The 16,237-nt window shown below is 32.0% G+C and overlaps 1 protein-coding gene across 1 annotated transcript; it reads left to right on the forward strand.

Moving 5' to 3' along the window:
- The first annotated feature begins 3,289 nt into the window (after window positions 1-3,289).
- LOC105257578 (organic cation transporter protein) lies at window positions 3,290-14,270 on the forward strand. Its single transcript, XM_011268301.3, has 8 exons — window positions 3,290-4,153; window positions 7,691-7,874; window positions 8,905-9,163; window positions 11,456-11,754; window positions 11,855-11,967; window positions 12,142-12,356; window positions 12,604-12,952; window positions 13,196-14,270. Exons 1-8 carry the CDS (start codon window positions 3,792-3,794, stop codon window positions 13,377-13,379), a joined length of 1,965 nt encoding a protein of 654 aa, XP_011266603.1. The 5' UTR covers window positions 3,290-3,791; the 3' UTR covers window positions 13,380-14,270.
- Window positions 14,271-16,237: the final 1,967 nt, after the last annotated feature.

Raw genomic sequence — 16,237 nt, forward strand, 5'->3', positions numbered from 1 at the left:
TAAATATTTCTCAATGAATATATCCTAATATCAATCAACTTTTATTTCTAGAAGGGTACTGGATGAATCAGAAACTCAACAGCTTTGGGATGAGAGTTTAATTCCTCATTTATGAAAAAAATTTTGCTTTCAAAAAATAAATGTATAATTTTTAAAAAGAAAAAAAAGATCATATTTTTTCTTATTTATTTTTATTCTTCAATTATTTGATATCTTTCATGCAAGCTATGTCAAATAGAAAGCATCATAAAAGGAACACTATATCTTACATCAAAGATTAACAATAAGTATTTATTCACCTCTTTTTTTTTTCTCCTCCCATTCATTTAATTATCTAATCTAATTACGTGTATCAGTTGTATTATGTTAATATCGTATTATCAACTGAATATCTCTTGTGACACCGATCACAAACGAAATGTATAAATAAAAACAATTTGTATTAAATTTTTTCACATGAAAGTTCTTACAATGTTTATTGCAAAACCTCTTGGAATATAAATGCATAAGATGTTTCTCCTTATGATTCCCGTTACTGCACTAATGACAATCATTGTTGCACAACACATTCTAAAGTGCAAGCAATGTTCCAAGAAATTTTTAAAATTGCGCAATTTGCATTATAATTGACTTGAAACAGTCGCTACATTTTATAATATTTTTTATTAGATTAATTCAACATTATGTAGTAACAAAAGTATTATGGCAGCAAATAAATATATCAACTTATTTTACAATTACAATTAATATAATAATACGATAATTTAAATTGTTACATTATGTTAATGCAAATAATTATGTAAACGATTATATGTATGCTTTTCTGAATAAGAACAGGGTGCGAAACATTATGTAATATCTTCTCTGTAGATCTCCAAGCCTCGAGATTATATAAATACGATATGGAAGGAGAGTCCGTGAAAACTGCAAGATTAGATCTAGAACTGTATCTAAAAATGTACAATCACGCGTTTTTTGTAGCACTGATATACATTCACGAGTATAGAATATTTCCAGAGTATAGAATTAATTACATATGCACAATGACTCATAGGCGTGACATATAGGCTCGAATTATAGAATTTATAAAATGCTAATGATTAATCTATTTGATAAAAGCAAATAATAATCAAATCGCATAATTGCTATTTGCGAAAATAGATGAGTAAAAAAAAATATTTAATGTTTCAATTTTACTTTCGGTAGATGCGACAAATAATTTAAATTTTATGATTTATTTACGATTTAAATAAATTTATATAAATTTATTTATTATCGTAAATGTGATTTTATTTTAATTGATAATTATATATATTATATTCCTATTTAGAATTGTTACCATTTCGAAAAGTTTTATATTATATTTATATTATATATATACATATATAAAATTCTTAAAAGATTTATTTTCTGATATTTTCAGTGTACTACTAGATATAATATTATAAATGATTTTTAATCAACTTTTTAATATTTTTTATAATATTACGATAACTTGGAATATTGAATAATTGGAAATCGAGTTTTATATACTGATAAATATAGTATAGTGTATAAGATTTTAGCATATAAATTACAATTATAAAGACAAAGAGTTAATCGTAATAAAAGTAAAAGTTTCATAACACGATATTTCTTGTAATCATGCCATTTTATCTGTCATATCACGGCAGATAGCTATATATTAATGATTATTATTGCCTAATTAAAGATAATTATGATTTCATGATAAACAAGTTTGTTCTTGGCAATCTCGAAAAATACCGCGACAATTGTACAGATAATATCATTTTGTATTTTTTCCCTCTATTATCGTCTATTAAAGAATAAACTAATAAGATGCGCTTTAAAAACATGTTGAAATATATACAAATCATGTATATACCAATCTTCACTCGATCAGATGAACGTTGATTAAATATAAATGGGAGAAATCTCGTGGTAACATGATGGCGTAAACGCTATCTGACTCACCAGGTCAATTACTTTATAATTCCAGGTGTGTATATACATATTTTATTGATACAAACACACATATAGTAGTACTGGAATTATATATATATATATATATATATATATATATATTTTTTTTTTTAATAATTTTTATTTTAATTATATATATATATATTTTTTTAACCAATTTAATTATTAATTGATTTAGTGAGTCAGACAGCGCCATTACGCAATATTATTCGTATTTATATCAAATGGAATTTTGCACACACACAAATTTCGCATAATCAAATAATTTATATAATATACATATGCATATGCAATATATATTTATATATATATAATTGATGCTGTTTTTTCAGACTGTTTTTATGCAAATTTGTATTATTCTGTATATTCTCTTATCTCTGCCAGGCTAAAGGCAGAGAAGAATAATTAAGAAAAAACAACTCGATCACATATAATTAATCATTATAATGTTTATAGTTTGCTCGCATTTATTTTTATAATGTTTGCGTTTTAAAATTAATTTCTCTCTTTAATGAAAATTCTAATTAAATCTTTATCTGAAAATTATTATTAAAAATTTAAATTTATATTTGATACATTAAAAGCTTTTGTGTTTCCGTTTTTTAAATATATGTTTGCAATCTTTTTCCGCATAATATCAGCATTTATAATTATTATTTCATAAATCATGTCATAATATATTATTTTATATGTATTTTTTTATACTTATAGATATTACAGATTTTTTATAAAAAGACCGAACTTAATAAAGAAGCATAAACATTCGTGATTAATATGTTTATATCTTATTAATATATATGTATATATCAATATGTACATACATGTGTTGATATCTATAACATTTTATATTATGTATTGCACATTATGTATTCTCTGTTTTCTAGAGTGTTCAAAATGAGATTACCCTATAAGTGCAGTCTTATAATAAAAATAGAAAAAAAAATGATTACGACTAGCTATATAATTTCGCGCGAAAAGTTTTACAACTAAAAGACTTTTTTAATTAATATTGTGCGCATTAGTAAACCTGAATATCCAATCGATATCCAAATATATCCATCGAGTGTCTGCGTCGTATAGGATGTGCGCGTCGCTAGAAAAGAGAAGAGGCCAACGCCAGTGGTTCGAGCAACGATGGCCAGTGGACGAGGGCGATCGATGTGATCCGTGGCGCGTTCAATGCCACTTGGAGAACATTGAATTGTGTTCAGTAGCAGCAGCAAAGAGACAGAGAGAGAGAAGAGAGAAAAAGAGAGGGGATATACCCTACGATCGATGCTTATATAGCTAGCTACGGACGCAACAAATCGTTCCAGTCGTTGTCTCTCGTCTCAGGATTAACCCGCTTTTTTTTTCTTTTCCTCGGATTAGCCTCGATATATTCCTCCGAGCCTTCGTCGCGCGATATACTCTCATCATGTCCGCGGCCGCTTAATTAAGACTGATCAACCGACCGTTCAGCCGATCAACCTTGCCGGTTCAATTATCGCGGCGAGCGCTCGAAGAAATAATAACGCGCAAGACGATAACGATTTGTTTCATCACATGCGGCGATAGGGAACTTCAACATGTTTTACGGGACGTAAGAGATTTTTTGCGAGCGCTTCCCGTCATCGTCGAGGAAAGTTGAGAGGAGCGCGCCTTTAAATAAGTCGAGATCGCGCGCGGTCGGGCATCATCTCGATCTTGAAACTGCGGCGCAGCATCCCTGAAGGCTGGAGTCGAGTCGTCGCAGCGGTCGCCGTGTGAAGAAAGTGTTGCCTCCTCTCTTCTCACGGGGAGCTTCGGAGATCTCGACCGAAAGCGAGATGCCACCGCAGGAGAAACTCCCCACGGCTGATGGCAGAGTCCTCGGGGATCTATCCTCTAAGGACGCGAGTCCTGACGGACTGTCGGCCTCGGCCTCGTCCGAGGCCGGATTTCCGATGAAGAATGGCCTCAAGAGCGGCGACCAGGAGGATGATCCGGAGCGGCCCAAGGATATAGACTTCGATGACCTGTTGCCGCACATCGGCGAATTCGGTACCTATCAGAGGATCCTGTTCGTGCTGATGATACCGTTCGCCTTCTTCGTCGCCTGGGTGTACTTCTCGCAGATATTTATCACGCTTGTGCCGGAGGAACACTGGTGCCGCGTACCCGAGTTGGAGAATCTCACTGTCGAAGAGAGGTAGGATATGCAAATCGTTGAGCTTCCGCTTCCAGCGAAGATGAAGAACCGTTAGGATAGGATATTTCTAGAGAGAGAACAATTTTATTGACAATATTAATTGAAAATTCTTAGTTCTGCAAGAATTTTCATACAAGAAACACTTCAGCTGTCACTATTTTATCATGATGGCAGCTAAATTATATCTGCAGCATGTATTTCTCATTACAATTAATATTCTCTTCCTCTGCTTATCTCTTTTTTTTTTTAAAAGAAACATTTGTAGCACGATAAGATGTTAAGTAAAGAATCGTTTACTTTATTTATTGCTTACTTTGACGTTTTGATTACATCTTGGAACGCGGTTGCAGTAATCTACGAGTCTCGTTGTACCGTTTACAATAGATATTAGAAGGATTAGAGAGGAGGCTTCAAGAGATTGTATTCCAGTCTGTTATAATTGTCTGTGCACACACAGACATTTTCCTAACATTCCGATTATCCATGATAAGATGATTCCCTATCTATTGCATTTTACTTTATTTGTTTTGAAAGATTCAGCAAGACTTTATAATAAAAAATTAAATTTATATATATATATATATATATATATATATATATATATATTGTGCGATAACGTATATAAATTATGTATTATATAATTTACATTTAACTTATTTAGAATTATTTTCTCTTTGAAAAATACCGCCTTTCCTTATGAAAAAAATTAATTACAGAAATACCTGTAAGTTTAAATAAAAAAAAAACGTAAAAAGATAACATTTACATATGCAATATTCGCATTTATATAAGTTGTTCGTAATAATTGCTGCAAGATATGTAAATTTGATTGAAAAGATCTATAAAATTCATGAGAAATATAGCTGCATGTTAATAACTTGTAAAAGTGTTCCTAACGTTAGGTTGCACTTCGAATAAACAGACTTCTTTTTGCTCTCTTGCGTTAATAAACATATAAAAAAAAATTAAACAATACGACACACACATGTTTGCTATTCTCGGCGTTATCGTCGATCTTCCTCGCGGCCACGTCGTCGTCAATGTGAGCATTTTTTTCTTTTCATCTTGGTCGCATGGAAACTGCAAAGCGCGAGATATCAGCCAGGGAAAGTGTGAAAATAATTCGACACACGTGGCGAGACCTTCGCAGTTACAATTCGATTGCACGATGAAACTCACGTGTTGCAGTAAATCCTACGTCCGATTTAATAGTCTTCTGACGTCAGAATATGTATTATAGAGATAATAATATGTATTATAGAGATAAATGACCGGCTGAGAACAATATTTATGCAAAAAGACACTCATAAGAAATATATAAACGTCAATATGATAATATATTGCAACAACGTGACGTTTTGATTGTTTTTAAAACCAAGTAGTCAGTACGTGACGCTTTACTCATTAATTTGCATAATTAATGAATTCATTGTTATAATATATTTGCATTAAGTGGTACTTGAGGTAAATAAAATTAAAAAATAATTTTTATAACAATCGCGACGTTCCTCTTCTAATGAATGAAAATTAGCGAAGAGAATATTTAATGAGTTTACACAATTATGAGTTATGCAAATTACAGATAATTTAGAAACTAAAAATGACCAAACAATTAAATAAAAATAACTACTTTTTATAAATTTTGTTTTTCTAAAATACATTTATTCTTTTTCTAAAATACATGCATTGCTTTTCTGAAATACATTCTTATGTGTCGCTCGTAAAACTCTTTCAGCCTTATGATACTTTACGACGATATATATCTTCGATATTTACTGCAAAAATTATTAACTATTAGTGAGAATTGAATATCAATAAGGAAAATACATTTTCCTTTCGAAGCATATGACGTCCAGCTGCTGGATGGAATAATGCATAATAATATAGGATAATAAATTCGTTCGAAACCTTCGTATAAGCAATGAGAGCGTGAACGCGAGAAATATTTGTGCAAATCTTTCGACATAAGCTAAAGCCACACGTGATTACACGTCAAAGACAAGAAATGCATACTTTATACATGTAGGATGTTCCTGAGAAAAATATCATTCTACTGCCAAGAAAAGCGATTACTCAGTTTATTTTTCTTTTTTTATGTAATAGTTTTCGTCAATAAAGAATATATTCTTGATAATAATCTTAAAATATACTCATCACAAGTGTTAGAAAATCTCATTATCATGTACTCAAAAGAAGAATTTATTTTCTCTTCAAGAATATTGTAACATTGTATCAAAGAAAAATCAAACTTACTTTATGTCAACTCTTGTAGTAAGCAAACCAAATTTTTGTTTTAATTTAATATTCTTGACTAAAATATTGCACTTACTAAAATTCAGAATATATTCAATTAAATTGAATGCTTGTGGTAAACTTACGATATATTTGCGGATATACAAACTTATGATATACTTAAAATAAATAATATTTATTTGAATACAGTATACATTTTTCTCTGTGTGTATTTCAATCTATACTGAATAATAGCGCCATTGTAACATACGATAGAGTTTGCAAAAGTTATTCGAAAGTTGTATTTATTTCGGGCGTGAAATGCAACGCTTGTGCAATATTTTATTGTAAGGAATGTTTCGCGTTCTATTTTGACGAATTCGCGAAGTTTCTCTATAAACTCTCTGAGAAATTAAAAATTCTTGTTAACAGAACTTTAATTAGAATAGATGCTATCTTTTTTTATTTATTTTATAAGTTTTAATTAAATAATTTATTAAATAATAAGCTTAATGATTTAAGCTTAAATTTTAAAAATACCTTCATTCGAAGATAAATGAAGAATACATGCAGTTTTACATTCGCATCCTTGAAGCTTGCTTCGTAAAAAAGTGGACAGGTTTTTTTTTATCATTCGTAATTAATAACTATTTATATCTCGCAGAGTACTTCTTTTTTAAACTGATTTTAAATTGTACAAAAATTCACAAATTCAAAATTTGTCGAGAAAGTCTTATATTTTGTATGTACATAAAAAAGAAGAAATTTTTTTATATAAGAAAAAGAAATTATACGATATTTCTATTATTATAAGTTTTTTTGAAAAATTATTACAAATATTTTTGAATAATATATATTGAAAGATACGGTTTTGAAAGAGAGACGATTTTTTTCTCGATGAGAGATATACAATTTTACACATACGATCTGTAACTTCAACATTCTTGCGCAGTTAGTTACTGGACTCGTGAGTGGAGACGCTCTCGCGCGAATCAAGGATGAAAAAAGTCGTACGTGCGTTGCAATCGATGTCGAATGCGTTTATTCGTTTGTGTAAGTCTTGTAAAGGTCAGATTACGTGCGTTATTAATCGAAGGTGTGCACGCACCGATAATTAGAGACCTTTATATGCCTTTTTCATTGCTGGCATCATTTTCAACTTCCTGTCAGGATCCTATAAAGCTTGACATTTATTCGTGATCAACATTTAACATTTTACTGGAACATTTCTTATTATATCGAACTGTCTTATCAGAAACCTACATTAATTTTATTGTTCTAATTTTTTTTCGCTCACTTTTTCAGGATTGCATTGGCGATACCTGTCGACGAGAATGGTCATTCCAAGTGCACCATGTACGATGTAAATTATACAGAAATAATTTTAAACGGGATCAGAGATGCAGATCCAAGCTGGCCGACGAAGGGTTGTTCGCATGGTTGGGAGTTCAATTTCACCGACATACCTTACGAAACCGTGGCAACTGAGGTAAGGATAAAAAGGCTCACGGATCAAAAAACGAAAATTGATAACTTGTGAAGAATCACCGGGATAAGAAATGACATTTCTCTTTCCCGACCTTTTCATTAAACGCATTCGCGACATTATTGGAACATATTTTGAAGTAATTGTATCGCGTAGGCAAGTAATGAATGGCAATAAATTATGATAAATCTGATCAAGATGTAATAAATAAGCATTTGTGACAATCGGAAAAATGTTATATCCACATAAATCCTAGAATTTAGTAGATTAAATTGATTAATGTGGAATCAATTTGTTCTTAGCAAAAATATCGAAATCATTCTTTCCAAGTTTATCATGTTATATATATATATATATATATATATATATATATATATATATATTTATAATAATTATAATAACCCTCAAAGTAAAATCTTATTAAAATAAATTTTGTAAAACCTTTTACAAAATTCCTCCTACAAAATAGTGTTTGAGAAAAGCTTTGCTTTTTGTGTGTAACTCGGAAACTATGCCTCGATATTTTCGTTAAAAAAAATCACCTTTAAATTGGCTAGAAAATTGGTTGTTAAAAGGACATCCGATAATTTTGAGACATTCTATACTATCATAATATATTACAACACATTACTATTATATATTGTGAATGCGCTGCAAAATGAATTAAATGCAATACATAAAAAGATCCTGAGAAGAGATTTTAAGGAAATTCTAAAGAGATTCTGAGATACATTTTACTATAAAATTTTAATATAAAATTTTAATATAAGAGAAATCGCTTTAATTTAGATTCAAATAATAAAGCAATCTTTTCACATTTATCAAATCCATTTAAAACGGAATTATATCGTCAAGTGGGTAAAAGAATTGTTCGCTGTTTTTTTTTTGTAAAAAATTAAATCTTCTCGCGCTTCCCCTAATGCGTTAATTCTCGCACAGTTACATTTTAAGCTCTCGGAAATTTATAGACTTATATAGCGATGGTACTCTCTGTTGACTCTCGAGAAATTAATTATTCGTGTCTCCGTTGCAGCTAGGATGGGTGTGCGAGCAGAGCGCGTTGCCCACGACCGCCCAGAGCGTCTTCTTCGTCGGCGCGATCTTCGGCGGCCTTTTGTTCGGATGGATCGCTGACAGATACGGTAGAATACCGGCGTTGGTCGGTGCCAATATCACCGGATTTCTAGCAGGAGTCGCGACTGTGCTGGCCAACAGTTTCTGGGAGTTTGCGCTGTGCCGGTTCTTCGTCGGCTTCGCCTTCGATAATTGCTTCACCATGATGTACATATTAGGTATATATATGATGCATATTCGCGCGTAGGTTCTTTGTAGAAGAAATAGTTAAAAAAATTTCCTTCTATTTAAAAAAGATTTCTTTTATTAGCGATAAGTAATTTCTTTCTTATGGAATTTACTGTTTTGAAGATACATACGTGTTCATCGTGAAACGTGTCTTGCGACACATATGTGTTTGAAAGGATAAGATTAAATAATAAAAGTTGTGTCATCAGTTATGATTATAGAATTACGGCAATGATAATGACCTCGTCAAAAATAATTGGCTAATTATTAATCCAGCATGCGAAGATTTCCCCTTTTTGCGCTTGCATTTTATTCGGATATGAATATTAATTAGAAAAAACGTAAAGAAGCGATAAAGGATTAATTATGATTCACTCACAATATTTTATTAGCATGACTATTTAAATACAATAATGCGAATATAATTGCCGCTTCGATTGTCAATAGATCGCACTACTTGAAACCTATCTTAAATATAACGATATTCTATTATCGTCAAATGAAATTAGCAGAATTTTAGAATCAAAATCAATTAAACTTTTAGAATCATTTCTCGCTGTTTTAACGAGTTTGTCATGAAATCAACGATTATAAAGAAAAAGTTGCGATGAAAACTCTACGCGCGTTCCCATTCAAAGCGAATATTTCTCATATTCCAATTTTAAGAACAATGCCTTGTGATAGAGAGACACATTTTCCTTGCGTATTCATCAAACCGTTACGTCAACCTTAACCCCATCAGAGATTCGTAATCTATAAGCGCGATGATCGTCGTTATTTCAAGGGAATTGCAATTAAATTGATAAAAATGTGACGAAGTCTCTCACATTATCATAAGAGAATTGAAATTCAACTTTGATTCGCACATCGCATGCTTGTATGCACGCATATATTGCATTTCTAAAGAAAGATATGGGATTTTCACTTAGCCTTGACGAACTGGCAATCTAATGCGGACAATTGTATCCTAAATTTTCGACTATCGCGAATCATAGCCGATTCCAATCACTCGATTCAGTTTTCAGGTCAAGCTTGTCCAGAGTTTGACTCATGGTAGTCACGGTTATCGCACTCGCGCCTTCTGTCAATTCCGTTTCGCCGATTTCGCAGTCGAAAGGTAGAAGCATGCTATTATTGCCAATATCAGAAGCGTGCTATTATATTAAAGGATTGCTGGCGGCACGTGAAAGGATCGTTTGATTGGTTACATTCGCTGACATTTAGTCGGGTTTTAGTGCCTATCGTGCGATCACTACAATCATCGACGTCGGAGCTTTGCAACTCATGACAATTTGCTCTTCTTTTTCAAAGAAGAAAAAACAAAATATATTAATTAATTGTTACATAATACTTGCGGAAAAAATTTAAAAATCAGAAGTATGCACTCATATATCGTGTAAATTTACAAAATTATTCAAGAGGTATATGCAATTAGCGCATTTTGAAATTTGTTTATATTGCCTCGTAACCTTGGTTGAACGGCTAGATACGCCTAGGTTCACCGATAATTTTACGCTTCACAGATGGACGATCCGCGAAGGTAGCGCATTAAAAAAATGATCAGTCCTAGTTGATCTAATTACGATACTGTCAGCGATGTAATATGTCATCTTTCTAATAAACAGGAAGCGATATTGCTACTTCAAGTTCGCTATCGGAGCGCTTATTATTGCACAATGAAGATGATAAAAGAGACATGTTAGACTATTGATGTAATGAAAAGTTTGCCCCAACTATTAGATATCCTGCGCGGTTTATCAAGTTTATTAGGACTTTAAAGTGTTTGCTGAAAACGCGATTAACATGACATTCAGTTGAAAAATAAATTATTATGTAAAAAGGATATCACATATATATATATATATAAATTTTTGATAATTATATGATTATTTTAACATGATAATCACATGATTGTTTTATTTTTGACATATTTTTGACAATTATTTTTGATAATTTTTTGATAATTCATTTTTTTATAATTCATGACAATTTAATTTTTACAGACAACTTTAATTTTTAAAATTGTTTGTAAGGTTGTAAAATTATTTTACAGACAATTTTAATTTTTAAAATTGTTATTATTTTAACTAAGACTCTGTACTTAAATCAATATTGATTTACTTCGCGAATGTCAATATTTAGAAATTATTTCAAAAATTAAAATTGTTTCACAGACAATTTTAATTTTTAAAATTGTTATTATTTTTAACTAAGACTCTATACTTAAATCAATATTGATTTGCTTTGCAAATGTCGATATTTAGAATAGTGTGTCTTTTTAGTGTTGGAATATGTAGGACCAAAATGGCGTACCTTTGTGGCGAACATGTCGATAGCTCTCTTCTTCACGTTCGCCGCCTGCGTCTTACCGTGGATCGCATATTTTCTGGCCGACTGGAGGATGACCTGCATCGCCATATCCGTTCCTCTGGTTCTGGCAGTAGCGGCTCCTTGGTTGGTGCCTGAGAGCGCGAGGTGGCTTGTCAGCCAAGGTCAAGTGGAGAAAGCCATCAAGATCCTGGGTAAATTCGAACGCATGAACGGCACGAAAGTGCCCGACAACGTCTATCAACAATTCCGCGTAAGAATCGCACGTTTATTGCCACCTTTTTCTCGCTTTCGGAGAAAGCTTGTTGTCGAATTTAATGATAAAAATTTACGAATGTATGTCGATGTAACAGGAAACTTGCGCCAGAGTGTGCAAGGAACAGGAAGCGGACAAAACTTATTCTGTAGTGGATTTATTTAGGAGCCCACGCTTGCGAAACATTACGATCCTCCTCATTCTCATCTGGTGAGCATCGATGAAAATATTTCTTCCGCTTATGAAATAAAATTTATGTCAAGATTAAATGCTATGCGATTATAAAATATATAATAAAAAATTTTAAATGCCAATATGTCGGATAAAATAATAGATGCTCGACAGAAAGTAAATCTGCATTTTATTCATATCTTACAATTGCAGGATGGCGATATCGCTGGTATTCGATGGTCACGTTAGAAACGTAAATAATCTCGGACTAGATGTCTTCATGACATTTACCATCGCGGCATTTACCGAACTACCCGCCGATACGTTCCTTACCCTCGTTTTGGATCGATGGGGTAGGCGATGGTTGGCCTGCGGTACTATGGTAATTTCCGGAATTTTCAGCATTTGGGCGAGTGCGGTTTCAAACAGTGAGTGGACACATTAATTCTTCTCTTTCCGCTATATATACATTATAATTATAATTATATATTATAATTATATATTATTTAATTAAAAACTTTTGATTTCAACAAGTATAAGTATAGAAATTATAAAATTATAATATTATTACAGGTGCACCAAAGATATAGACTTCAAGAATTATATTCACATATCTTTTTCAGGCTATTATGTTGCAATTCATATAATCTCTTTCGTTTTAATTGAACGTTTCAGATATTTATTCGGCCACCCTAGCGATTGTTGGCCGATTCTGGGTCAACATCTCGTATAATATCGGTCTTCAATATGCGGCTGAAGTGTTGCCAACAGTTGTAAGGGCACAAGGGGTTGCCTTGATTCATATAATGGGATATGTCGCTAGTATCCTCGCACCCTTTGTCGTTTACTTGGACATTGTCTCTTCCATTCTTCCATTATTGGTTCTGGGCACTATGGGAATCCTGGGCGGTCTCCTGACACTCCTGTTACCGGAGACGCTGGATAAAGATTTGCCGCAAACCTTGCAGGATGGCGAGGATTTCGGAAAAGATCAAAAGTTGTGGGATATGCCGTGTCTCTCGAAGTAAGTATCACATTTTTTTCACATTAATTAAATACATGTGTGTAAAAATATCATTTACATTATATTTCGTGAAACATTTTTCTTCTATCTCTCTTTTATTTATTTCAAACTTGACATATTTTTTCTCTATTTTCTCTCTCCTTTTAATTAAGTGCAATATAATTTTAGTAGCAGTTGTAGTAGAAAATAATAGACTTTTTTCTCTGAAAAAGATATCATATTCATATGTATTTTTTTTTTTAGGAAAAAGCCTGCAGACGTCGAAGTGCCACCGGTGGCCATCTTCCGATCATTCGAACGCAGCAGTCTACGAAGTTCGATGAGAGCGTCCACCCGCGGAGAAACCTTGAGGAGCAGCATGATACAAAGATCGAGTATAAGATCGCGGAAGAGCGTAAACGCGGCCACGGAAGCGGAAAACAAATGAATGTTCCAAGGCGCTGTTTTTTTTATATATTCTTCCTTTCTACTGTCGTTCCTTCCTTCATCATGTGATATATCGGAGCTACTAAAATCAAATTATATTTGAGGCGCACATTCGTATACTATAAACCTGCAACGGTATAGCTTTAAATCGGCAAAAAATAGAGTATTGCTTTCTTCTAGCGTACTCTTATTTAATAAGAGGAAAGATGGGGGCAGAATTATGCGATTAGTATGTATTAGCGGAAGTAGAAAGAAGTAGAAGTGTCAATTAGAACTTGGTTGAATTAAGTTCTAATCGATCATTTTACATATATTCCTACTGTGATTTTACATCATAGAATCTTTTCAATCTTCCTCACTATATTTTTAATCTTATATATGTGACATATCTCTGAAATTTAATTCAAATTTCGAGAAAGTAGATAGGGATTTTACGGGCAGCTATGTAAGCAGTATTAACGTAATTTACAATTTTTTATTGCAATAAATAAATTTCTTCCACATAGTTGTATTTAGTAATAGGAAGAAACTGAGTAAAGTTGAAAAACACGCGAATCATACGCTTCTTCCTTCGAGGAGAAAAGATTTTTCAAATTGCGTCGTTCCAATCTCGAGGAATCTAACCGCATTGAAAAATAGATGAGAGACAGATGAAAGGCAAATACTCGAGATAATGTAACATTTCTTCTATGCATTTTACATGTTGCCGCGCGTGCATCATCTATTGCTCATATACAATACGATATTATAATGCAAATCAAATTTTTTTCGAGCTATTTCAAATGTTGCGATGTGCTGAATATGAATGAAGATTTTGCACTGCGAATGACAAATTGTCGAGCAACAACTTTGTTGTGATAAAATGCGATGTCGACACTTTTGCTTGTCATCAGAAGCCACACACAGATAGCACACGTTCGTTTTATATACGTGTCCAATGTTTTTAACCGTAAAGTATTAATAGGAAACGTTTCTATGGAGACGTTTTTAAAACCATACTTAAGGAAACGTATTTTTCACGTTTCTATAGACAAAATAAAAACAAATTTTTAATTAATTTCAAATTATATATACTTATATATAATTATATATAATTATATATACATACATATACACACATACATATAAATATGTGTGTGTAAGTGTGTATGTATATAATTATTACGAAAACTATTAATTTCTATTTACAAATATATGAATAAAATCACTAAGAATAAGTATTTCATTGATTTCCAGCGGAAACGCTTATTTTTTTGTTACAAGTCGGACAAGTAAATGTCCGGCGAATAAATAAAAATGATCCGTTCATTATCTATTTTAGATGTAAAATAAATTATCATCTTTAAGCATTTTCATGCATGTAAATATAAATAAAAATTTTAATTTTATTTGAAATAGATAAATTATAATCTAATATTACCGATTAAAAAAGTCAATATTACTAATTCTTTCAGTGGCATATTATTGATTTACAATGCTATAATAATTTATAACTACTGTATCAGTAAATCTATTTACTGTTTTTAGTGATAATATACTGATTCACTTTTAGAGAGTATCTGTATAAATGCATTATTTTATTAATTATGAGAAAACGAATGTTTAAACAAATAAAAAAAAACGTATTTTAAACGTTTTTTTTTTATCAAAAAAGAAACATCCCGCACAGCACCAAGTCGTCTAAAAGTATTACTAAAACTGGACATTTTTTTGTCACAGACATCTTTTACTGACATCGTCAAGTCGAAGGAAAGATGACTAAAGCCCGATCCACACTATCGGTCTGCTCACGTTCCGTTCATGGTTTGCTCACGATCTGCTCACGATCAAATATTTTTCCATTGTTTATAAATGTACATATTCACACTATGGGTAGCACTCAACTGTCGATCTAGTCTCACTCCGCTCTCGCTCAAGCAACGAATGAATATTTTGAAAGAATATTTTGAATCTCTCTGAAAGAATATTTTGCCGAAGTGTGATCGAACTTATCCAGACTCGTACCGATAGTGTGAATAAAGGCTGCAGCACAATTGATTGGTTTCCAAGTATATGCATAAGAAAATGAACCAATCAATTTTCTTATGCTTATGGTTATGCGCTTATGCAAAAGTGTGTGCTGCGGCCTTAAAACTTACGGTTAATCCATCGTCAATTCTTGCAATTTGTCTTTGTCGAACAGAGTCGCGAGCAGTGTCACGAGCAGTAAAGCAATATAAAAAATCTTGGTCCTTTGAAAAAGGTACGTATATGTATATTGCTTTATAATTATAAATTAATTATTGATGTATTTCTTAATTTTTATATGAACATGCGCAAAAAAATATAATAAAATTTTAATGTAGTGATTTAGTAAAAAAAATAAAAATAAAGTAAAAATAAAAAAAAGTAAAGTAAAGTAAAAATTGTACTGCTCGTCTGGAATCGAGAGCGAATCGTAAGAGGAGCGTGAGCGGACCGATAGTATGAATCGAGCCTAAAAGTCATCTCATGATCCGACTTCAGTGACTTTTTACTGTTTTGTCCATATGATGACTCAAAGATGACTTGATTCATTTTATATAGATTATCGATACTCGATAGGAATACTTCAATACACGCAATAAATGGGCTATTTCTCCCATTTATTCCGCCTAATTTCTAATAATCTGTTTAATATTCTGACTCCCAACAAGGAGTACAGATTATTAAATAAATTATTTTAAATTTAATTTGTCAGAAATTAAACTAATAAACAGTAATGTCAAGAAAAGGATGTGACTCACACGCATACAATTATTCTGCGTAGGATGTATGTGGCTCTCTCTGATTGATGTGTGCAAGTAGTATCCTTTTTCTGGCATTACTGCTCGTAAAAGG

Source organism: Camponotus floridanus, unplaced genomic scaffold (assembly GCF_003227725.1).
Source record: "Camponotus floridanus strain SB8 unplaced genomic scaffold, Cflo_v7.5 scaffold28, whole genome shotgun sequence".
In the NCBI taxonomy this organism is placed as follows: domain Eukaryota; kingdom Metazoa; phylum Arthropoda; class Insecta; order Hymenoptera; family Formicidae; genus Camponotus; species Camponotus floridanus.

Excerpts from the sequence above, each read along its gene's own strand:
- LOC105257578 (XM_011268301.3), top strand. The coding sequence starts at position 3,792 with ATGCCACCGCAGGAGAAACTCCCCACGGCTGATGGCAGAGTCCTCGGG. Across the intron at positions 7,875-8,904 it reads ACGAAACCGTGGCAACTGAG|CTAGGATGGGTGTGCGAGCA; the intron begins GTAAGGATAAAA and ends TCTCCGTTGCAG. Across the intron at positions 9,164-11,455 it reads CACCATGATGTACATATTAG|TGTTGGAATATGTAGGACCA; the intron begins GTATATATATGA and ends GTGTCTTTTTAG.